Consider the following 19,136-nt stretch of genomic DNA (forward strand, 5'->3'; position numbering starts at 1 on the left):
CCTCACTACCGACTCCAACCGAACTTCGGCCGACAAGTCTGGACCCCCTGGCAGGCCACAGTAACGGCCGCGATTCTGCTCCACTCCCTGCGGCGGACCCTACGCAACTCCATTACTCCCTGGCAGACCACAGTAACGGACAACACTGCTCCACTCCCTGCGGCGGACCCTACGCAACTCCATTACTCTCCGACAGGCCGTATTAACGGCCACAATTCTGCTCCACTCCCCGCGGCGGATCCTATGCGATCCCACCACTCCATGACGAGTCACGACAGCGAACGTCGCTCCACTCCCCGTAACTGACTCCACGTGGCACACCCCGGTGATAGCCACGGGTCCACTCCACTACTCTTCGCAGCAAACTCCGTCTGACCCTGGGCAGCTCACTGCCAGACGGTTACGGATGTCGCTATCAGACTACTGCCCCCTCCGCCTATAAAAGGAGACTCCAGATATGTTATTCTATAAGCTCTCATCTTTTTATCTAAAAACTCTGCTAAATTCTTCGTTCGAGCACTCCATTCCTGTTGAGGCAGAGAACTGACTTGAGCGTCGGAGGGTCTTGCCGGAGCAACCCCACCTCCGGTTCAGACTTCTTTTGCAGGTCCCGACGGTGACCGCGACTTCCCCGACTCCAGCTTCTCCGGCGCAAGCGAATTTTTGCACTAACAGGATTGGCGCTAGAGGAAGGGTGCTGTGCCTTCGCAGTACCCTTGTTCTTAAAGGAGCGCTCAGCGGATCCACCTCCGATCATCTTATCCGGCACCCACTCCTCCTTTCCTCATCTGATGTCTTCTCGCAAGGCCTTCGCACAACTACCTCCGGCTATGGTCGTCGACAAGGAGTGGCCGGACGATCGGCCTCTATCGGATTCCGTCAACACCATTTCGGGGGGATCCCAGCGGGAGGCAACCAACATACCATCTGTATCCCCCAAGCGGCAAAAAATTGAAGAACCCATAGCCTTTACCGAAGAAGACACCCAGGGAGTCCAATTCCCTCATAACGACACGGTCGTAGTTTCCTTGAATATAGCAAATTACGACGTCCGTCGCATTCTTGTCGACAACGAAAGTTCGGCCGACATCTTGTTCTATGACGCCTTTTCAAGAATGTCTGCTCTTAGCGGTCATCTGAGGCCGATTTGCTTCCCCCTGGTGGGGTTTACCGGTGACGCCGTTCCGACGGAAGGAATGATAGCTTTGATTATGACCGCGGGTCAATATCCAAAGCAATCCAGGGCTCTAGTAAATTTCTTGGTGGTGAAGGCGCCATCCGCCTACAATGCAATCCTTGGCCGACCCGGCCTCAATGCCCTCCGAGTTGTCGTTTCGACCTACCATTTGAAGTTGAAGTTCCCCACCAACCAGGGGATCGGGGAGGTCCGGGGAGACCAGGCCCTGGCCAGACACTGCTACAACATCGCTTTGCAAAGAAGCGATCAGGCTGACCCCTGTCCCGTCGATGGACTAGATGCTCGCGATGATCTCACCGAAGAAAGGGGCGGCCCAATCGAAGATCTGGTACCAATCCCTTTGAATGATGGGAACGCGGAGCATGTGGCGCTAATCGGCTCCAACCTGGGGGAGGAGGTGCGGACGCGTCTTATTGACTTTCTACGGAGGAATGCGGACGTTTTCGCTTGGGTTCCAGCAGACATGCCGGGGATTGACACAGAAGTCATGAAGCATCATCTGGCCGTCGATCCAAAGCATCGACCGACGAAAGAAAAAATCCGGAGTCATGCCCCGGAGAGGCAGAAGGCGATAGCCGAGGAAGTGGATAAGCTCCTCAAAGCCAGATTCATTAAGGAAGTCAATTATCCTGATTGAATTTCCAATGTTGTTCTGGTCAAAAAAGCAAACGGCAAGTGGAGGATGTGCATAGACTTCAAAAAGCTGAATAAAGCTTGTCCAAAGGACAGCTACCCCCTTCCCAGAATCGACCAACTGGTAGACGCGACCTCAGGCCATGAGCTCCTCACCTTTATGGATGCGTTCTCCGGCTATAATCAAATTAGAATGGCGTCTGAAGATGAAGAAAAGACAGCTTTCATCACTAATCGCGGCCTTTACTGTTACAGGGTCATGCCTTTCGGCCTCAAGAATGCGGGCGCGACCTACCAACGGTTGGTGAACAAAATCTTTAAAGAGCAAATCGACCGAAATATGGAGGTCTATGTGGACGATATGCTCGTAAAAAGCAAGTCTTCCAGAAATCATGTCGCCGACCTCGAGGAGACCTTTGACGCTCTCCGAAAGTATAAAATGAAGCTGAACCCAACTAAATGCGCTTTCGGAGTAACTTCAGAAAAGTTCTTGGGCTTCATGGTATCGGGGCGCGGGATTGAGGCCAATCCAGAGAAAATTCGCGCCATCCAGGAGATGACTGCCCCAAAGTCGATCAAAGAGGTTCAGCGCCTCACAGGGAAGATAGCGGCTCTTAATCGCTTCGTCGCAAGGTCGGCCGAACGGTGCTTGCCCTTCTTTCAAACTCTCAAGCAGCCGAAGAACTTCTGCTGGACCTCTGAGTGCCAACAGACGTTCGATGAGTTAAGGAGTTACCTTAGCTCACCCCCGCTGCTAGCAAAGCCTGAACCTGGGGAGGAACTGTTTTTATACCTAGCGGTCTCTCCCATGGCCCTCGCGGCCGTCCTTGTCAAAGAAGAAGCGAAAGTCCAGCGACTAGTCTACTACATTAGCCGCGCGCTGAGAAAAGCCGAGACCAGGTACACCAAATTAGAAAAACTGACCTACGCCTTGTTGATTGCAGCTCGGAGGCTCCGACCCTACTTTCAAGGGCACACCATGACGCTGCTCACCAATCAACCGATCAAGACGGTTTTACACCGGGCTGACACCTCCGGAAGAATGGCAAAATGGGCAATCGAGCTCACAGAATTCGACATCAACTACAGACCTAGACCAGCAGTAAAGGTCCAAATATTGGCAGATTTCATAGTAGAGTGCACCATCTCAGAGGAGGTCCAACCTGAGCAAAGCAAAGTTGACGACCTGAAGTCTCAGCCGAACTCCCCCAACGAAGAGGCCAATCCCTCCGAACGCTTTTGGACCCTCTATGTGGACGGATCTTCCAACATATCGGGTGCAGGTGCAGGCCTGATCTTGGTCAGTCCGGAGGGAGTCATAGCTGAGTACGCTCTGCGTTTCGAGTTTCCCGCAACAAACAATGGAGCAGAATATGAAGCTTTGATCGCAGGACTAAGGATCGCCAGAGAGCTGGAAATAAGTCAGCTCCGGGTGCACAGTGACTCTCAACTGGTAGTGGGGCAAATCAGTGGGAGTTATGAAGCGCGGGAGGACAGTATGGCCAAATATCTTGAGAAAGTAAAGGAGCTTACCCCCGCCTTTAACAGCTTCGACATTAGGCAGATTCCAAGGTTGGAAAATACCAGAGCCGACCTTCTCTCCAAGCTGGCAACGTTGGCTTCGTCCGGGTTGCCCAAAGGCGTTCTTTTTGAAGTTCTGAAGCACCCAAGTACAGAAGAATCGCGGCCCGTAATGGAGATCGACCACGAGCCCAGCTGGATCGACCCGCTGATAACCTATCTCAAAGATGGAGTCCTCCCCCAGGACGCGAAGGAGGCTCGGAAGCTCCAAAATCAAGCCTCCTGATACATCCTTTATGAGGGCAAATTATACAAAAGATCATACTCTTTACCCCTCTTAAAATGTCTCCGGCCCTCGGAAGCTGACTAAGCCTTGTGGGAAGTACACGAAGGAATTTGCGGAAACCATTTGGGAGCTAGATCTTTATCCCACAAGTTGCTCCGCCAAGGATATTACTGGCCAATGATGCATCATGATTCGATTGAATATGTCAAAAAGTGTGATCGATGCCAGAGATACGCCAACGTTCAGAGACAGCCCGCCACCGAGCTCACACCCTTAAGCGCCCCATGGCCTTTTGCACAATGAGGGATGGATATCCTTGGCCCCTTTCCCATGGTGTCTGGACAAAGAAAGTTCCTCCTTGTAGCGATCGACTACTTCACCAAATGGGTTGAAGCCGAACCACTAGCGAAAATCACAGAAGCGAAAGTGCAGGATTTCGTCTGGAAATCGATCGTGTGCAGGTTCGGTTTGCCTAGAACCCTAATCACTGATAATGGACGGCAATTCGCGGGAGCAAAATTTGCCAAATTCTGTGAAGATCTAAACATCTCTCACAACTTCACATCAGTAGCCCATCCCCAGGCGAACGGCGAAGCTGAGGTGACTAACAGAACCCTTTTGTAGGGGATTAAGACAAGGCTTGAAAAAGCAAAGGAAAATTGGGCGGACGAGCTTTATCATGTGCTATGGGCGTATCGAACTACCCAGAGGTTACTTACGGGGGAGACCCCCTTTGCTTTAGCCTTCGGTACGGAAGCCGTCATCCCAATCGAGCTTAAACTCCCATCGGCACGAGTCGTGGCATTCGACGAGCATCAAAATTCACAAAGTCTTAGAGCCAACCTCGACCTGCTGGAAGAAAGACGGGAGATCGCTCAGGTTCGAATGGCAGCCTACAGACAGAAAGTTGCTCGATATTACAATGCCCGAGTCAAGAACAAAGCCTTTAAAGCAGGAGATCTAGTACTTCGACGAGCTGCTGTCTCGCAACCTCAGGATCGGGGGAAACTCGCCCCAAACTGGGAAGGACCGTATGAAGTCAAAGAAGTAGTCCGACCAGGAACTTATTATCTTAAGGAACTCGGAGGAGCCGACCTCCCGCGACCGTGGAACTCGAAAAACTTATGGGTGTACTACCAATAACTTCATTTTAATTGAAAGTTGCATACCTGCACGTCTTTAAACAATTCGCACAAACCGTGTCAGAAGCGAAAGAGAAACGTCGTCCCGACAAAGTCGAAGGCCCGATTCCATTTAGACCAGATGGGGGGAGAGGCCTTACAACGCCCATATGAGCCCCCATAGCCCTGTTAGGGACAGGAGGAGAACCTCGTCCTAACTTGAGCAAAGTCGAAGACCCGGTTCCATTTAGACCGGATGGGGGGAGAGGCCTTACAACGCCCATATGAGCCCCCACAGCCCTGTTAGGGACAGGAGGAGAACCTCGTCCTAACTTGAGCAAAGTCGAAGGCCCGATTCCATTTAGACCGGATGGAGAGAGTGTTGGGTACAAAATACCCACGGCCGAAGTTCTCAACAGGATTAGCCCTTGCGGACTCCGCCCGAACTCCCACGGGAGATGGGCTCCGCCTACGACTCCGACCCCAAGGGGGACTTCGCCCGGACTCCTACGGGAGCCGGGCTTCGTCGCCAACGTCAACCGTCGGTAAGATTCGTCCGGACTCCTGCGGGAGCCGGACTTCGCCTTTAACTTTGATTGCAGAAAGACTCCTCCCGGACTCCTACGGGAGCCGGGCTTCATCCTCAACTCCAACGGTTGCAGACAGACTTCGTCCGGACTCCTACGGGAGCCGAACTTCGCATCTGATTTTGATTGCAAGGAACTCCGCCCGGACTCCTACGAGAGCCGGGCTCCGCCCGTGACTCCAATCACAGGAGGGTTCTGTCCGAACTCCCACGGGAGCCGAACTTCGCCTTGACTTCAGCAAAGAAAAACTCCGAGCGAAAAGGAAAAAGGAAGGCAACGGACTATGACAGCTACGATGGAAAAACGGACAGCGATCGAGGTACAGAAAACTCTGTCACCGCAAGGACTGGGGCTCCCACAGGGAGTCCCAGCTTTTGAGGAAGTTTTCGACACAAAACAGGACAACCTACTTAGGGTGATAGAAGCTCGATCCTCGAACTCAAGCCCTAGGAGGGACCCCAGGCCCGATTGGCCCCAAGCAAGCCCGCAGCCATTGACGGGAAAATGACAACCAAGTATCTTCGAACGGTATACAAGTCGAAAAGGAGCTCGGCAAATAACAATCCAACACGAATAAAAGAGACCGTCGACGACCTTGGGACGACGTGAAAAAGAAAAGAAGAAAAGAAGGAAGAGAGAAAAAAGAAGAATAAAGAAGTTCGACAGACGACTACTCGATACAAGATGTAGACGAGGTAACAAAATCCCCTTTTCATTTTTCGACTGACAGGATGTACGTTACAAGACCCGGTGGGCCAAAAAAAAAAAAGTATACATCATTGCAAGTCTCACGAACTCGGTTTGGAAAGGATGCACCGGAGGCCACTTCAAGCTGCAAACTTCTCTTCCCAGCCGCATCGTCCAATACGTGTGATGGGCTCATCGGCTTTCGCCCCGCCTTGTTTCGCTCCACCTCCGAAGTCCCAACCTCAGGGGGAAAAGGATGGGATAGATTCTCGGAGACGGTAAGGGCAACGGCAGCGGCGACGAAGACCTATTTCAAGAAGAATCGGAGTCACCCTGGGAGCAACGGTGGCGCCAGAAATATGCGTCATCACCGAATACTCCGTGGTAGCCGCCGTCCAAAACGCTCCGGCAAGGTTGGCATGTGCTACTTCCACCGTCCCCGCAACAGGTTCTACTGCCCCACCATCGACGTCGACCGCTTCTGGTCCCACGGCCACGACGACATCAAGGATCCCGCCACAGCTTGTGACGACAGCTCTGCCCTCTTGACCGATATCATCCCGCCTTGCTACTCCAAAATTCTCGGATAGAATACCTTTACCGGCGGCCCCCATTGTTAAACCCCTGTTGTTGAAGGAATTCTTCCTTGAGCCCCTTTTGAAACGACGGAGATCCTCAGCGGCCACTTGATGACTGGCGAACTCACCGACCGCTGTTCTCCTCCTCGCCTTCCTCCAGGCCCTATACATCCCTTTGAGGATGGCCTTCGGAGTGGAGGGCATGACGTGGGAACCCCTTAGAGAAGAATCGAGGGGCTGAAGACAGTGAGAGTTGGTGCGGAGGAAGTGGCTGAGTAGTTAGGCTCTCAGACGAAAGAAAGATGCTGTCCTTTCGGCAGGATGGAGCCCCAAAGGAAGAGTAGGGGGTTTAAATAGCCAGCGGATCTTAGCACAGTTATGGCAGCGGGTGTCCCTAGGCCAACTAGTGCATGCCACGTGTCCCACTCGCCGCTATCGAGGATTGACTGTTCGCAAATTTCTGTAGCGCAACACTTGGGATCACGTGTCGGCGGGAGTTCCGAAAAGACTCTTCAGGTCGCCCCGATCCGAAAAGACTCCAGCGCGCGCACATTTAATGCCAAAATATCTGAGGACGGCAGTGCGCAGGATTCGAGGGGACGATTTCGGCTGTGCCCATCTCTCTCTGTACTTCCTTCGTTCGAAATTCAAACTCGAAAGTAGGGAGACTGGTGTTGGGTATAAAATATCCACAGTCGAAGTCCTCAACAGGATCAGCTCCAGGAGGTCCGCTCGGACTCCTACGGGAGCCGGGCTTCGTCCTTGACGCCGACGGCTGCAGACAGACTTCGTCCGGACTCCTACGGGAGCCGGACTCCGCCAACAATTTCAACCGCAAGTAGACTCCGCCCGGACTCCTACGGGAGCCGGGCTCCGTCCTCAACATCAGCTGCCGGTAAGCCTTGTCCGGACTCCTACGGGAGCCGGACTTCGCCTTTAACTTTAATTGCAGGAAGACTCCGCCTGGACTCCTACGGGAGCCGGGCTTCGTCCTCGACTCCAATGGCTGCAGACAGACTTCGTCCGGACTCCTACGGGAGCCGGACTCCGCCAACAATTTCAACCGCAAGTAGACTCCGCCCGGACTCCTACGGGAGCCGGGCTTCGTTTTCAACATCAGCTGCCGGTAAGCCTTGTCCGGACTCCTACGGGAGCCGGACTTCGCCTTTAACTTTAATTACAGGAAGACTCCGCCCGGACTCCTACGGGAGCCGGGCTTCGTCCTCGACTCTAACGGCTGCAGACAGACTTCGTCCGGACTCCTACGAGAGCCGGACTCTGCCAACAATTTCAACCGCAAGTAGACTCCGTCCGGACTCCTACGGGAGCCGGGTTCCGTCCTCAACATCAGCTGCCGGTAAGCTTTGTCCGGACTCCTACGAGAGTCGGACTTCGCCTTTAACTTTAATTATAGGAAGACTCCGCCCGGACTCCTACGGAAGCCGGGCTTCGTCCTCGACTCCAACGGCTGCAGACAGACTTCGTCCGGACTCCTACGGGAGCCGGACTCCGCCAACAATTTCAACCGCAAGTAGACTCCGCCCGGACTCCTACGGGAGCCGGGCTCCGTCCTCAACATCAGCTGCCGGTAAGCCTTGTCCGGACTCCTACGGGAGCCGGACTTCGCCTTTAACTTTAATTGCAGGAAGACTCCGTCCGGCCCCCTACGAGAGTCGGACTTCGCCTTTAACTTCAACTGCAGATAGACCTCGCCCAAACTCCTACGGATACCGGACCTCACTACCGACTCCAACCGAACTTCGGCCGACAAATCTGGACCCCCTGGCAGGCCACAGTAACGGCCGCGATTCTGCTCCACTCCCTGCGGCGGATCCTACGCAACTCCATTACTCCCTGGCAGACCACAGTAACGGACAACACTGCTCCACTCCCTGCGGCGGACCCTACACAACTCCATTACTCCCCGACAGGCCGTATTAACGGCCACAATTCTGCTCCACTCCCCGCGGCGGATCCTATGCGATCCCACCACTCCATGACGAGTCACGACAGCGAACGTCGCTCCACTCTCCGTAACTGACTCCACGTGGCACACCCCGGTGATAGCCACAGGTCCACTCCACTACTCTTCGCAGCAAACTCCATCTGACCCTGAGCAGCTCACTGCCAAACGGTTACGGATGTCGCTATCAGACTACTGCCCCCTCCGCCTATAAAAGGAGACCCCAGATACGTTATTCTATAAGCTCTCATCTTTTTATCTAAAAACTCTGCTAAATTCTCCGTTCGAGCACTCCATTCCTATTGAGGCAGAGAACTGACTTTAGCATCGGAGGGTCTTGCCGGAGCAACCCCACCTCCGATTCAGACTTCCTTTGCAGGTCCCGGCGGCGACCGCGACTTCTCCGACTCCAGCTTCTCCGGTGCAAGCGGATTTTTGCACCAACAATGAATTTTTTTGTTAATGGTCGGGTTTGGTCTACCAATTCGTTAGGATGTGATGCTGTCTTGGTGGATTTGTGTATCTTCTCTCTATTTCATCTAACCTTGCTTGAGATTGTAGGTTTTCAATTAGAATGGCATCCTCATGCCTTCTGATTATCAATTCATCGATGCTTATTCTCTATCAAGAAAAAGAAAGATGTTTGTTCTTACTTATGAGTTGTGACCCATTACTTATGGTTATATTTGCCATCTAGTTTGCAGCAACATTTGTCTTTTGTAAGTATCAACATCTATTTACAATCCTAGATGAGGAGGTGAGTACATTACGTGACAACTATTTAATGATCATACTCAAATCTCTCTGTAGTATAATACTAGATGCCTTCAAGATCCTTATAAGATAAGTTAGTCTTTTCATACACCTTATACAACTTGACCATTAAGACAGTCAAATTAAAAAATCAAGTATCTTTAATGATAAGAAAAGAATTTATATGATTTTGATGATGAAGATCGCTCCATCATAGGCTTTGTTATCATATACACTACTATCCAAATTAATCTTGAGAGAATAAGATGATGGTGGCTCCTTGGAACTACCATTATATACTTGTTGAAACTAAAATAATAGTATTAGATAGTAATATGTATAAAGCATTGATACAATCTATGGCATTCCACTAAATTAAAAAATAGTTCACTTCAATAATTCAGCAATCAATTTAAAAATTAAATCAATAAAAATAACATGCATGAAGTGATAATTTATTTAGGTACCAATCAATAGGCATATAATTAGTAATAATTTTAAAGTTATACATTTTTCTAATGATGAAATAAAAGACATGGTTCAAAATAACGATGATTATAATATTGTAACAGCCAATATAACAATTTTAAAGAAGAATTTGTTATATTATACATAATAATAAAAGTTATTATTTACATTTACACTAGAAATTATTTTCAAATTTTCTATTTGAATAAGTCCAAAAGAATCTGTACCGATAGAAAGAAAATAATTTTTTATTTAATAAAATAATGATTTAATCAATAATCTTGCTATTTTTTCACTATTGCCTATTATTTCTCATTTTAGTACTAATAACTGTTACAAATTATAATGATAATTATTTTAATATTAAATTATTTTAAATCATAAATAATGTGATAAATGAATTAGAGATAAAATAGATTGGATACAATTGGATATTAATGTATCTATATCTATATTTATTTTATTTAATAAATATAGATACAGATATAGATATTAATTGAATACAAAAATTTATCTTCATATTTATTTTAAAAGTATATGGATACAAATCAAATGTTGAAAATACAAGCAAAAAATACCGATATCAGTTGGATAATTAAACTTTGCAACTACAAAATTGAAGATATTATTCAGTAAAAAATAAATTAAGCTAATAGTATAATAATATGTTCATTTTTTTGAAAAATTTATAAGATTTATATAAAGTTAAATAGGATCATATATAGTATCGAATATTGGGATACAGATCGAATAGTTATCTATTCATTTTCATATCTATTTCTTTTATAGATATGTATGTGTGTGTATACATGTATTATAGAGAATTATAGATAAATCTTCAGCTCTACTTTCAACTTAAAAACAGTTCTCCAAATAAGTTTTATATAAAAGAACCTACCTATTCTAAATAAAAATTAAAAGCAACTATCTATTTTGATTGAAATTATGTTTATACTCTTCTATCTTTTAAAATACTGCAGTATTACATTATCATAGTTCAATATTCTTTTACAATAAGATAGTATTTATATTATATTAATATAATATTTTTTTATAATAATATCATATTATTTTATTATATTATATTAGTATATTATTTCTTAGTATTAAATTATATTAGTGTAATATTTTTTTATAATAATATAGTATTATTTTATTATATTATATTAGTGTAGTCTTCTTTTTCAATAAGATAGTAATATATTATCATAATATAGTATTCTTTTATTATAGTATTACTTTATAATAATGCAGTGTTGCTTCATAATAATGTAGTATAATTTGTAATAGTATAGTATTATTTTATAATAATATAATATTATTTTATAATAGATAATTAGATCATTTTATTATATTTTAGATAGTTACTTTTTAGTTATATTTCAAATAAAAAAAATTATTTAAATTTAAATATTTAATTTTATATTTATATTTAAATTTATATATTTATATTAAAATAAAAATATTAATCTTCGCCCATCATATTTTTTTATTTTTTTTATTGGATACGTGTTAGTGATTTTACGAGGAAGGTGGAGTGCGAGGGATCCACGTGTGCAAAAAAAAAAAAAAATTTCCATTTTCGTTGGGGCTAAAAAAAGATTCTGGGCGAAGCATTGCGCGCTTGGCCCCGCTGGGCCCTTGGACTCGCAGGGGACCTTGATGGTGTGTTCGCCGGCGAAGGCCTCGACGATCATGGTGCCCTGGGAGGCGTTGCCGACGGGGAAGGCGAGGGCGTAGGTGCGGCGGGGGACGGTGCAAACCTCCTGGGCGAGGGCGCTCTCCTTGCTGGCGAGGAGCTCGACGGCACGGCTGCCACGGGGGATGGAGAAGTGAGCGGAGTCCAGGTATTTGGCGACCTTCGGGGTACGTCTTCTCAAATCTCAACACAAAACCCCAGCAATCGTCTAAGTTTCCCTATTCGGCCGCTCCAAGCCTCCCACCCGGTTGGGACTCCTGATGACGGAAAAAATAGAGGAAAAAGAACAGAGGAAAGACGGAAAAAATTTAAGGGTAAGATCTTTCCCGCATAGATGATTTTTTTTTTTTTTTTCATTGCATTATTTTTTTCAGAGATTTGTGACAAAGGAGAGATAAGAGGGGTTTTTTAGATTCCAATTTTTTTTTTTTTTTTTTTTTTTTTTTGAAGGATATGAGATCTTGTGCGAGTTGTGGTGGTGTGAGTTCGTCCCTTGAGATTTTGAGATCTCTCGAACCTCTCCGACCTCGCATTCCATGGGTTATAATCTAGTAGTTTTGAATATAAAAATAGATTTAGGTGGATATTATTCGGTCCACGTTAGAACATACCATTACAGTGCATATAGCTTTTCTTATTTTTTTTTAGGTTCCATCTTTACCCTTTTCCTTCGTCAGATAAAATTATTTTCCCCGATCCCTAATCAAACTTCTCACTCCATTCTTATATCAGAACAGAGCAATTAAGGGGAAAAAGTAGGAAAACAAAAACCTGCTCTTCCTCAGCAGCGAGGGTGAGGAACGATGAAGACGATTTCCATTCCCTTCTCACCATCGGCTCCACCCCTTTCTCCGTTGCGGCTGGCCTTCTATTCCAACAATTCTCTGCGGTGCAAATTTTTCTTCCTTCTTTCTTTCCTGGGAATTAAATGAGAATAAAAGCTTTTTATGGGTCTCCTAATTCGATCCATTTCCCTTCTATACAGGTTTCCTCCTAAATCTCCGGCACTTCGGGTCTCAGCCGACCACTACCGCATCGAAGTTAGCCCTTTTGTCTCTTTTTGTATTTTTAATCTCCAATGTTTTTCTTTTAAACACAAAATCTCTCTCTTATGACCTGTTTTTATTGTCTGGTCAAATTGAGTTAATTGAATCGGTAGTAGATTTCATCGATGTCTTCAAAGCTGGATTTTTTTTTTTTTGTTTAATGGTCGGATTTGGTCTACCAATTCGTTGCGATGTGATGATGTTTTGGTGGATTTGTGTATCTTCTCTTCATTTCATCTAACCTTGCCTGAGATAGTAGGTTTCAACTAGAATTGCATCCTCATGCCTTCTGGTCATCAATTCGTCGATGCTTATTCCCTATCAGGAAAAAGAAAGGTGTTTTTTCATGCTTGTGAGTTGTGACCCCATCACTCATGGTTATGCATGCTCTATCAACCATGTCATTTATCGTGCAGACCTGGCACCTTAGCCATTTCTCTTGAAACATTTTTTCTGTGCCATGTTTCCTTCATCCTTCCTTCATTGCTGATAAATGATCTATGTTTCATGTGCAATATGTAGTTTTATGACGCATTCTTAGTGTATGGTCCTCCTTAAGTTTATGATGCATTCTTGGTGTATCAGTGTGGATGCCCGTATATTTGTGTTCGTCGTCGAGCTTACATGTTTAGTTTGTTGTCGTATATTTATCTTCCCATTCTTTAAATGAGTCTTTACATAATATTGGTTGTAGGAACATTCAATTTTTGGTGTTGAATGAGGTTTGGAGATTTGTTGTTGCTCCTCTATTTTATAGACCTTCTTTAGTTTGAATTACTTGTCCCTCTACCCTTTGTTGGTGTGTATGCATCTAAAAGAACAAAGTTAAACTATTGCTGCTCATCATATCTATTTATATGTAAATGTTTGAGATAATCCATTTAATTAAGCAATATTAAATGTTATTATGGCTAGTAGCGTTCCTACACCATAGCAATATCTAAAATCATCACTTCCCTGCTTCTTTACTCCTTCATTGTCGTCCACATTTTTGTTTCAAGGGACTATAGCGTACATCATATAGTGTAAAATCCATAATTGAGCAATACAAAATCACTACTTAAGGCCTGTATGGGTAATCCAGTAGGATTTGGGCTGAATTTTGTGCTGGATTCTTGTACTGGGAAGCCCATTTGAGCTTCACCTGTATCAGCCCAACACCCCTCCAGCCCGATTCAGGTGGGAATGAGAAAAGGTCCATTGGTCCTTTTTCTTTTTCTTCTTGAAAGGCCAATAGGTCCATAGGCTGGGATTTATTTAGACTGGAATTTCGACGGGCCTTTAGAAGGTTCGAGGCTGGGTAGGCCAACAGGCCTGGTTCCTGCACAATATGTTGCAGGAATATCCATACAATCCCTTAATGGTGCACCTTATTCATAGTGCTAAATACTTTCTAGATATGCTTATCTAGATTCTTTTTACTTAAATGTTTTGTGCATTCACTCTAACACTTGCATTACAATTTACATGTCAGTTCATATTCAGGATTACCGATTTCTTACATTTTATGTTTCTTTATTGTTTTAATTTCAGCAAGCCTTGCATCTTATTTGCTCTTTTTCTACAACATATTTTGTACCACTTAATGTTTCAAAAGAGAATCTGAATATGTCATCCTTGGGAGATTTAAATTCTGCGGGTATGGCATAAAATTATGTGAGTTAAACTTTGACTTCTGATAGTTTTTACATATAGGAAGTTTAGGTAGAACATATTTCAGTGGTAGACGCTGTCTCTACTTTCATGTCCAATTTTGTGCCCTTGCAACCATGATCAATATCTCTATCATTGGCATGTAGGATGATAATGATCTTCTACAGCCAAATATTCATGTATCCATTTCATGTTTTTTTTTGTCCTTGTAATATACTAGCTCTATACTTCTGTTCAAGAACATTATTTGCTCTAGAAGTGAGGATTCTGTTCAAGAACATTATTTGTGCTTATGTCCTGAGGCAAAATTACTCTAATGCTTGGAATGGTTCTTACTTCATTATGTCATTGTGAAAAAGTCCAATAAAGTCATGTTCCCATATTCGTTCTCAATGTTATTTTCTTAGTGTTATTTCTGTGATTTCATCTAGTGACTATAATATCTGATTTCATCTATTGACTATAATATCTGATTTCATCTAGTGACTATAATATCTGATGCTTTGGTCCTTTCTTAATATTATTTATTGCTTAGATTCATTTTGGTGATTTTCAGATCATTGTGTATTTTTTATTCTGAACGCATGCTCAAAATCATTGTTTTACATTCCACCTTCTAGTATCTGTGCATTGTTTCACTAGCTGAAAAACATTCTGTTGAATTCTTTTCTTAAATCCTTACTGCTCTATTCCAACAGGTTTTAGTTACATATGCCTTGGATTTGTTTAGGCTTGTAACAAAAATGCTTCGATGGATTTTTCATTATTTCTTTTCCAGAGGAAATTTTCATATTGGTTTATATGAACTGATGCTGCAATAGTGCTATTGCAATTTCAGTTAGAACTTGCATCTTGATCATCATTCCTGGTTGACCAATACTTTTTCTGGAAATACAGCAAAATAGAACTTGTTCTGTATTCATGTAATATGTTGTATTGTGTACCTATCTGCATGTTGGTGAGCATCAGGAGCTTTTGTGACAAATGAAATTGGTTTGTTTAAGGTCAGAAGGGTCAGTTATCGGCCTCCTCGGACCCAGCACAACCTATTGAGTGAAGTTAGTTTCTCTCTTCCCGAGAAAAGGTAAACATGAAAAGATCTTCTTCCTACATTCTGATTGGTAAATTTTATTATCTTTATCTTGCTCAATTTAGTATAGATGCTGCTGCCATCAAATGAAGCTTGCTGTTCATGAATGGACCATTCTTATTAATTCTTGCAGCTTTGGCCTGATTTTTGGACGAAGCGGAAGCGGGAAAACCACTCTTTTACAGGCCTGCCTTGAAAACTTGGGCATCTTTTCGATATTGATGACTTCCTCACTATGCTTTTCTAGCTCACCTTTTTCTCTGCTTCTTACTGCAGCTTCTTGCTGGACTATCCAAACCTACCTCTGGGTCAATCAATATTCAAAGATATGGAAATGATGGAAACCCAAATGGACCTCCGGAAACGTTGTCGCCAGAAAGGGTTGGCATTGTGTTTCAGTTTCCTGAGAGGTATAAAGTGCTTCTTAGGTTTTGTTAAACATTGAGTCAAGGGTAACAACAATTCTATTTTTTTGTAATCTTTTTACTCATGATTTGGAGATCATGGTATTTACTTTTAATAATGTTTAGTGGGATTCCGTTTGTTATTGGAAGTTTTATTTTTTATTTTTTAAGTTTCATAAGAACTAGCTTAGTGTAATGTTTGCATGGTGCTTAATTCAGAGCACCAGGGGGAAAAAGGATGTGTTCATATTAAACTTATCTCAATGTTCTGAGAACAATCAGCAGATGCCACTACTTAACAGTTTAATTTTATGGGAGGCTTGATAATTTAGGTTGAATCTTAATGAGAAATAAATGTGTGGGATTTTAGTGTTTCTGAAACATGATTCTACTAGTTGCTAGAGAATAACTCATTTTCATTGACAGAAACTAAGCAATCTTGTATATAAGAGACAACACCGCAATGTGTGGAATGTGTCATGTAACCTAAAATAGTGGCTCAGATCCTAATTGTCAACCTGGAATTAATTGAGGCTCATAATTTTGGAAATTTGCAAAATTTCTGGTATTAAACATGATTTCTCATAAAAGGAGAAATAACTAGAATAAGGGTATAAAGGGTACTTTCTGGATTCTGTTTAATTTTATCATAGATCTTTCTGGTATTTTTATCAGTAGAATGGTTTATGTTTTCACTTGAGCTGTAACAGAATTCCCTGTGGTCTGGGCAGTAACATCATTTCTATGACTAGGACTGTCTCTCACTAGATTGACTAAAACAGGCATCTTGAAGGATGATTGTTATATATGATACTACAACTTGTTTGCTAGCTATATGTGTGTAGGCTTTTTGTAATCATTTTATAATTTCATGAAGCTGATATATTCTAGGTACTTTTTGGCTGATACTGTGCTCGAGGAAGTTACTTTTGGGTGGCCAAGACAGAAGGCTGACCTCGCATTGAGAGAACAACTTGCTTTGAAACTCCAATTTGCAATTAATTCGGTATACAGGAGAACTTTTAAGTTCCTATATGCATCAACCATGTTTGCATTCCTCATTTATTCTGCCATCTAATTAATTGTCCAATAATTATTGCTAAGCACAGACCTATGTAAGTTTCTTCAAACTGCTTCTGAGTAATGAGCTTTCTGATAAACACACCATGGGCATAGTGAAATTTATTACTTCGTCACTTGCTGAGTATATAAATATTTCAGGTCGGTTTGAATACAATCTCATTGGAGGAAGACCCGCATTCTCTAAGTGGTGGTTTCAAGCGGCGTCTTGCTTTGGCTATTCAGTTAGTAAGATTTCTGAAGCAGCTGATACTGAAATCAAAATAGTGGCATTTGATGGTGGCTCGATTGCGTAGTTTCTGAATTCTTAAGGATTTTCAGGTTCAAATGCCAGATTTGCTGCTACTAGATGAGCCTCTTGCAGGTCTTGGTATGATCTTGCTGGTATCTAATAATTCTATAATGGTCTTCAACCTTCAGTATCAAATACATAGAAATGAAACCAAGTTTATAAAGTCTTTGAACTTGGCGATGTCCTTTTTCTTGGAGTGCACTGTTGATTTTTTACTTAAATTGTTCCTTCTTTCATAGTTTGGATATTCGTTATTTTCCAAAAATCCTTGTGATATTCTAATCATTTTTTTTAAAAACTTTTGAGATCAGATTGGAAAGCTCGTGCTGATGTTGTGAAGCTGCTGAAGCATCTAAAGAAAAAACTAACACTACTTGTCGTGAGTCATGATTTGAAGTAACTCTCTCTCTCTCTCTCTCTCTCTCTCTCTCTCTGTGTGTGTGTGTGTTTGCGCATGCCATTGACCAGTACATCCTCTGCTGGAAAGACGATGCTTCTTGCTAAGCAGAAATTTCGTCTGAAGATGATAATGTTTCTAACTTGGAGTTCTAAAATTTGCAGGGAACTCTCAGGTCTGGTGGATCTATCATGGAAGATGGAAATGGGGGGGATGCTAAAGGAAGAACCCCTGCCTATATGATGCTACAAGTCCCTTTTCCTGTCTCAGAAGCTACATGATGATTTTACCCAAGACGATGGAAAGGTCGCTGCATCTGGCAAACAATACTACCATGCACCTTGAATGAGCCACAACTTGAATGACCATATTCCTGGATGATTTGTGAGCTATCCCTTAAAAAGTTGGTTACTCCTGGGAATCATATCAACTGCTTGTAGTTTGCAGATAATGATCGTGGTATGTACTGTTGGAGGGATTTTTTTTTTTTTTTAAAAAAGAAAAAATCAGCCATTAGAATGTATTCAAGGAAACCTCTCTGCTGCAGTTCTTGTTTATGTTAGACGTTAGATGATGTATATGACTACTAGCTCTCCTCGGAATATGGAAGTATGGAATTGCTTTTGTTTTCTGTTCAGGTTTGTGGAATCATCAATATTCCCTTGGCAATAAGCTTTGTTCCGAAAAAACGGTAGGGAAAAGTAAGCAAAACCAGCTTACTGTATCCAAAAGCAATACTTGTTAAATTATGAGATGGTAATGCTGTATAATTTATCTATCTATATAATAATAATAAAATAATATATGGATATTATGGATGGTATTCTATGTTGACAAGTAAGGTTATAGGATAATTTTTTATAACATCATGTATTAAATTTTATTTTTTTTAATATTAAAAAAATAAAAATAGCATGACGTCGGATAAATTAATAACTTGATGTATTTTCTTCTTCTACATAAAGCATAGTTGGTGGGGTTGAGCTTTTCTGAAAATGAAACATTCAACCTCTCGCAGATCCTTGGATGCCATATATCATAGTTTTCCAATTAACAACTTGCTGTGCTTTCCTCTTCTGCACATAAAGCACAACCGGTGGGGTTGAGCTTATCTGAAAATGAAACATTCAACCTCTTGTGGATCCTTGGATGTCATATATCACAGTTTTGAATGACATATCTGGGCATTCCACTACACTATGCCTCCTTCAAACGAAGAAATTGGAATTTCATGCTTCGAATTTAATTAAGAGAACTGAGGCACGACGAAATTGATGCTCACTTTGTGGAAGCAATGAAGAAACAACACATCATCTTATGTTAGGTTATATGTACTCCAAAGCCATGTGGAACATACCGTTGTAGAGGACATAATTACGGTAGATTCCAAATAATCTCCATGAACTCGGGCACAATTGGCCAATGACAATAGAGAGAAAGGAGACTAAAATAACAGTTGACGCTCTAATCTCTACTGGGTGCTGGAGTACTTGAAAAGAGCATAATAGGAGAAAATTTAAGTCGAGGCCTTCTCCTACATAGAAGTCGCTAAATAGACGGCTCCTCTCTTTTTTTTTTTTTTGGTAGAAATAATGTTTCATCGATCTAAAGTGTAAAAGTCCAAAGATGTAAACAAAGTCCAGGTAGCCCGATGACAGGAACTGAGTGTGTCAAGGCAAA

At 43.1% G+C, this 19,136-nt stretch overlaps 1 protein-coding gene across 8 annotated transcripts; it reads left to right on the top strand.

Moving 5' to 3' along the window:
- The first annotated feature begins 11,410 nt into the window (after window positions 1-11,410).
- Window positions 11,411-18,093, top strand: LOC105042135 (ABC transporter I family member 11, chloroplastic). 8 transcript variants are annotated; one of them, XR_012134252.1, is made up of 11 exons: window positions 11,411-11,808; window positions 12,227-12,383; window positions 12,480-12,534; window positions 15,198-15,277; window positions 15,417-15,468; window positions 15,560-15,693; window positions 16,579-16,693; window positions 16,909-16,995; window positions 17,089-17,151; window positions 17,371-17,455; window positions 17,621-18,093. XR_012134252.1 is itself a non-coding variant. In XM_073243135.1 (11 exons), exons 2-10 carry the CDS (start codon window positions 12,298-12,300, stop codon window positions 17,395-17,397), a joined length of 699 nt encoding a protein of 232 aa, XP_073099236.1. In that variant the 5' UTR covers window positions 11,411-11,808; window positions 12,227-12,297; the 3' UTR covers window positions 17,398-17,438; window positions 17,621-18,093. The 8 variants fall into 8 exon arrangements, 7 of the variants coding, with proteins under 7 accessions (XP_073099236.1, XP_010917541.1, XP_073099235.1 ...); XM_073243135.1 differs by having other exon boundaries at window positions 17,371-17,438; XM_010919239.4 differs by having other exon boundaries at window positions 17,089-17,131; window positions 17,371-17,438.
- The last annotated feature ends 1,043 nt before the right edge of the window (window positions 18,094-19,136 follow it).

This window comes from Elaeis guineensis, chromosome 9 (assembly GCF_000442705.2).
Source record: "Elaeis guineensis isolate ETL-2024a chromosome 9, EG11, whole genome shotgun sequence".
NCBI classification, from domain to species: Eukaryota; Viridiplantae; Streptophyta; class Magnoliopsida; order Arecales; family Arecaceae; genus Elaeis; species Elaeis guineensis.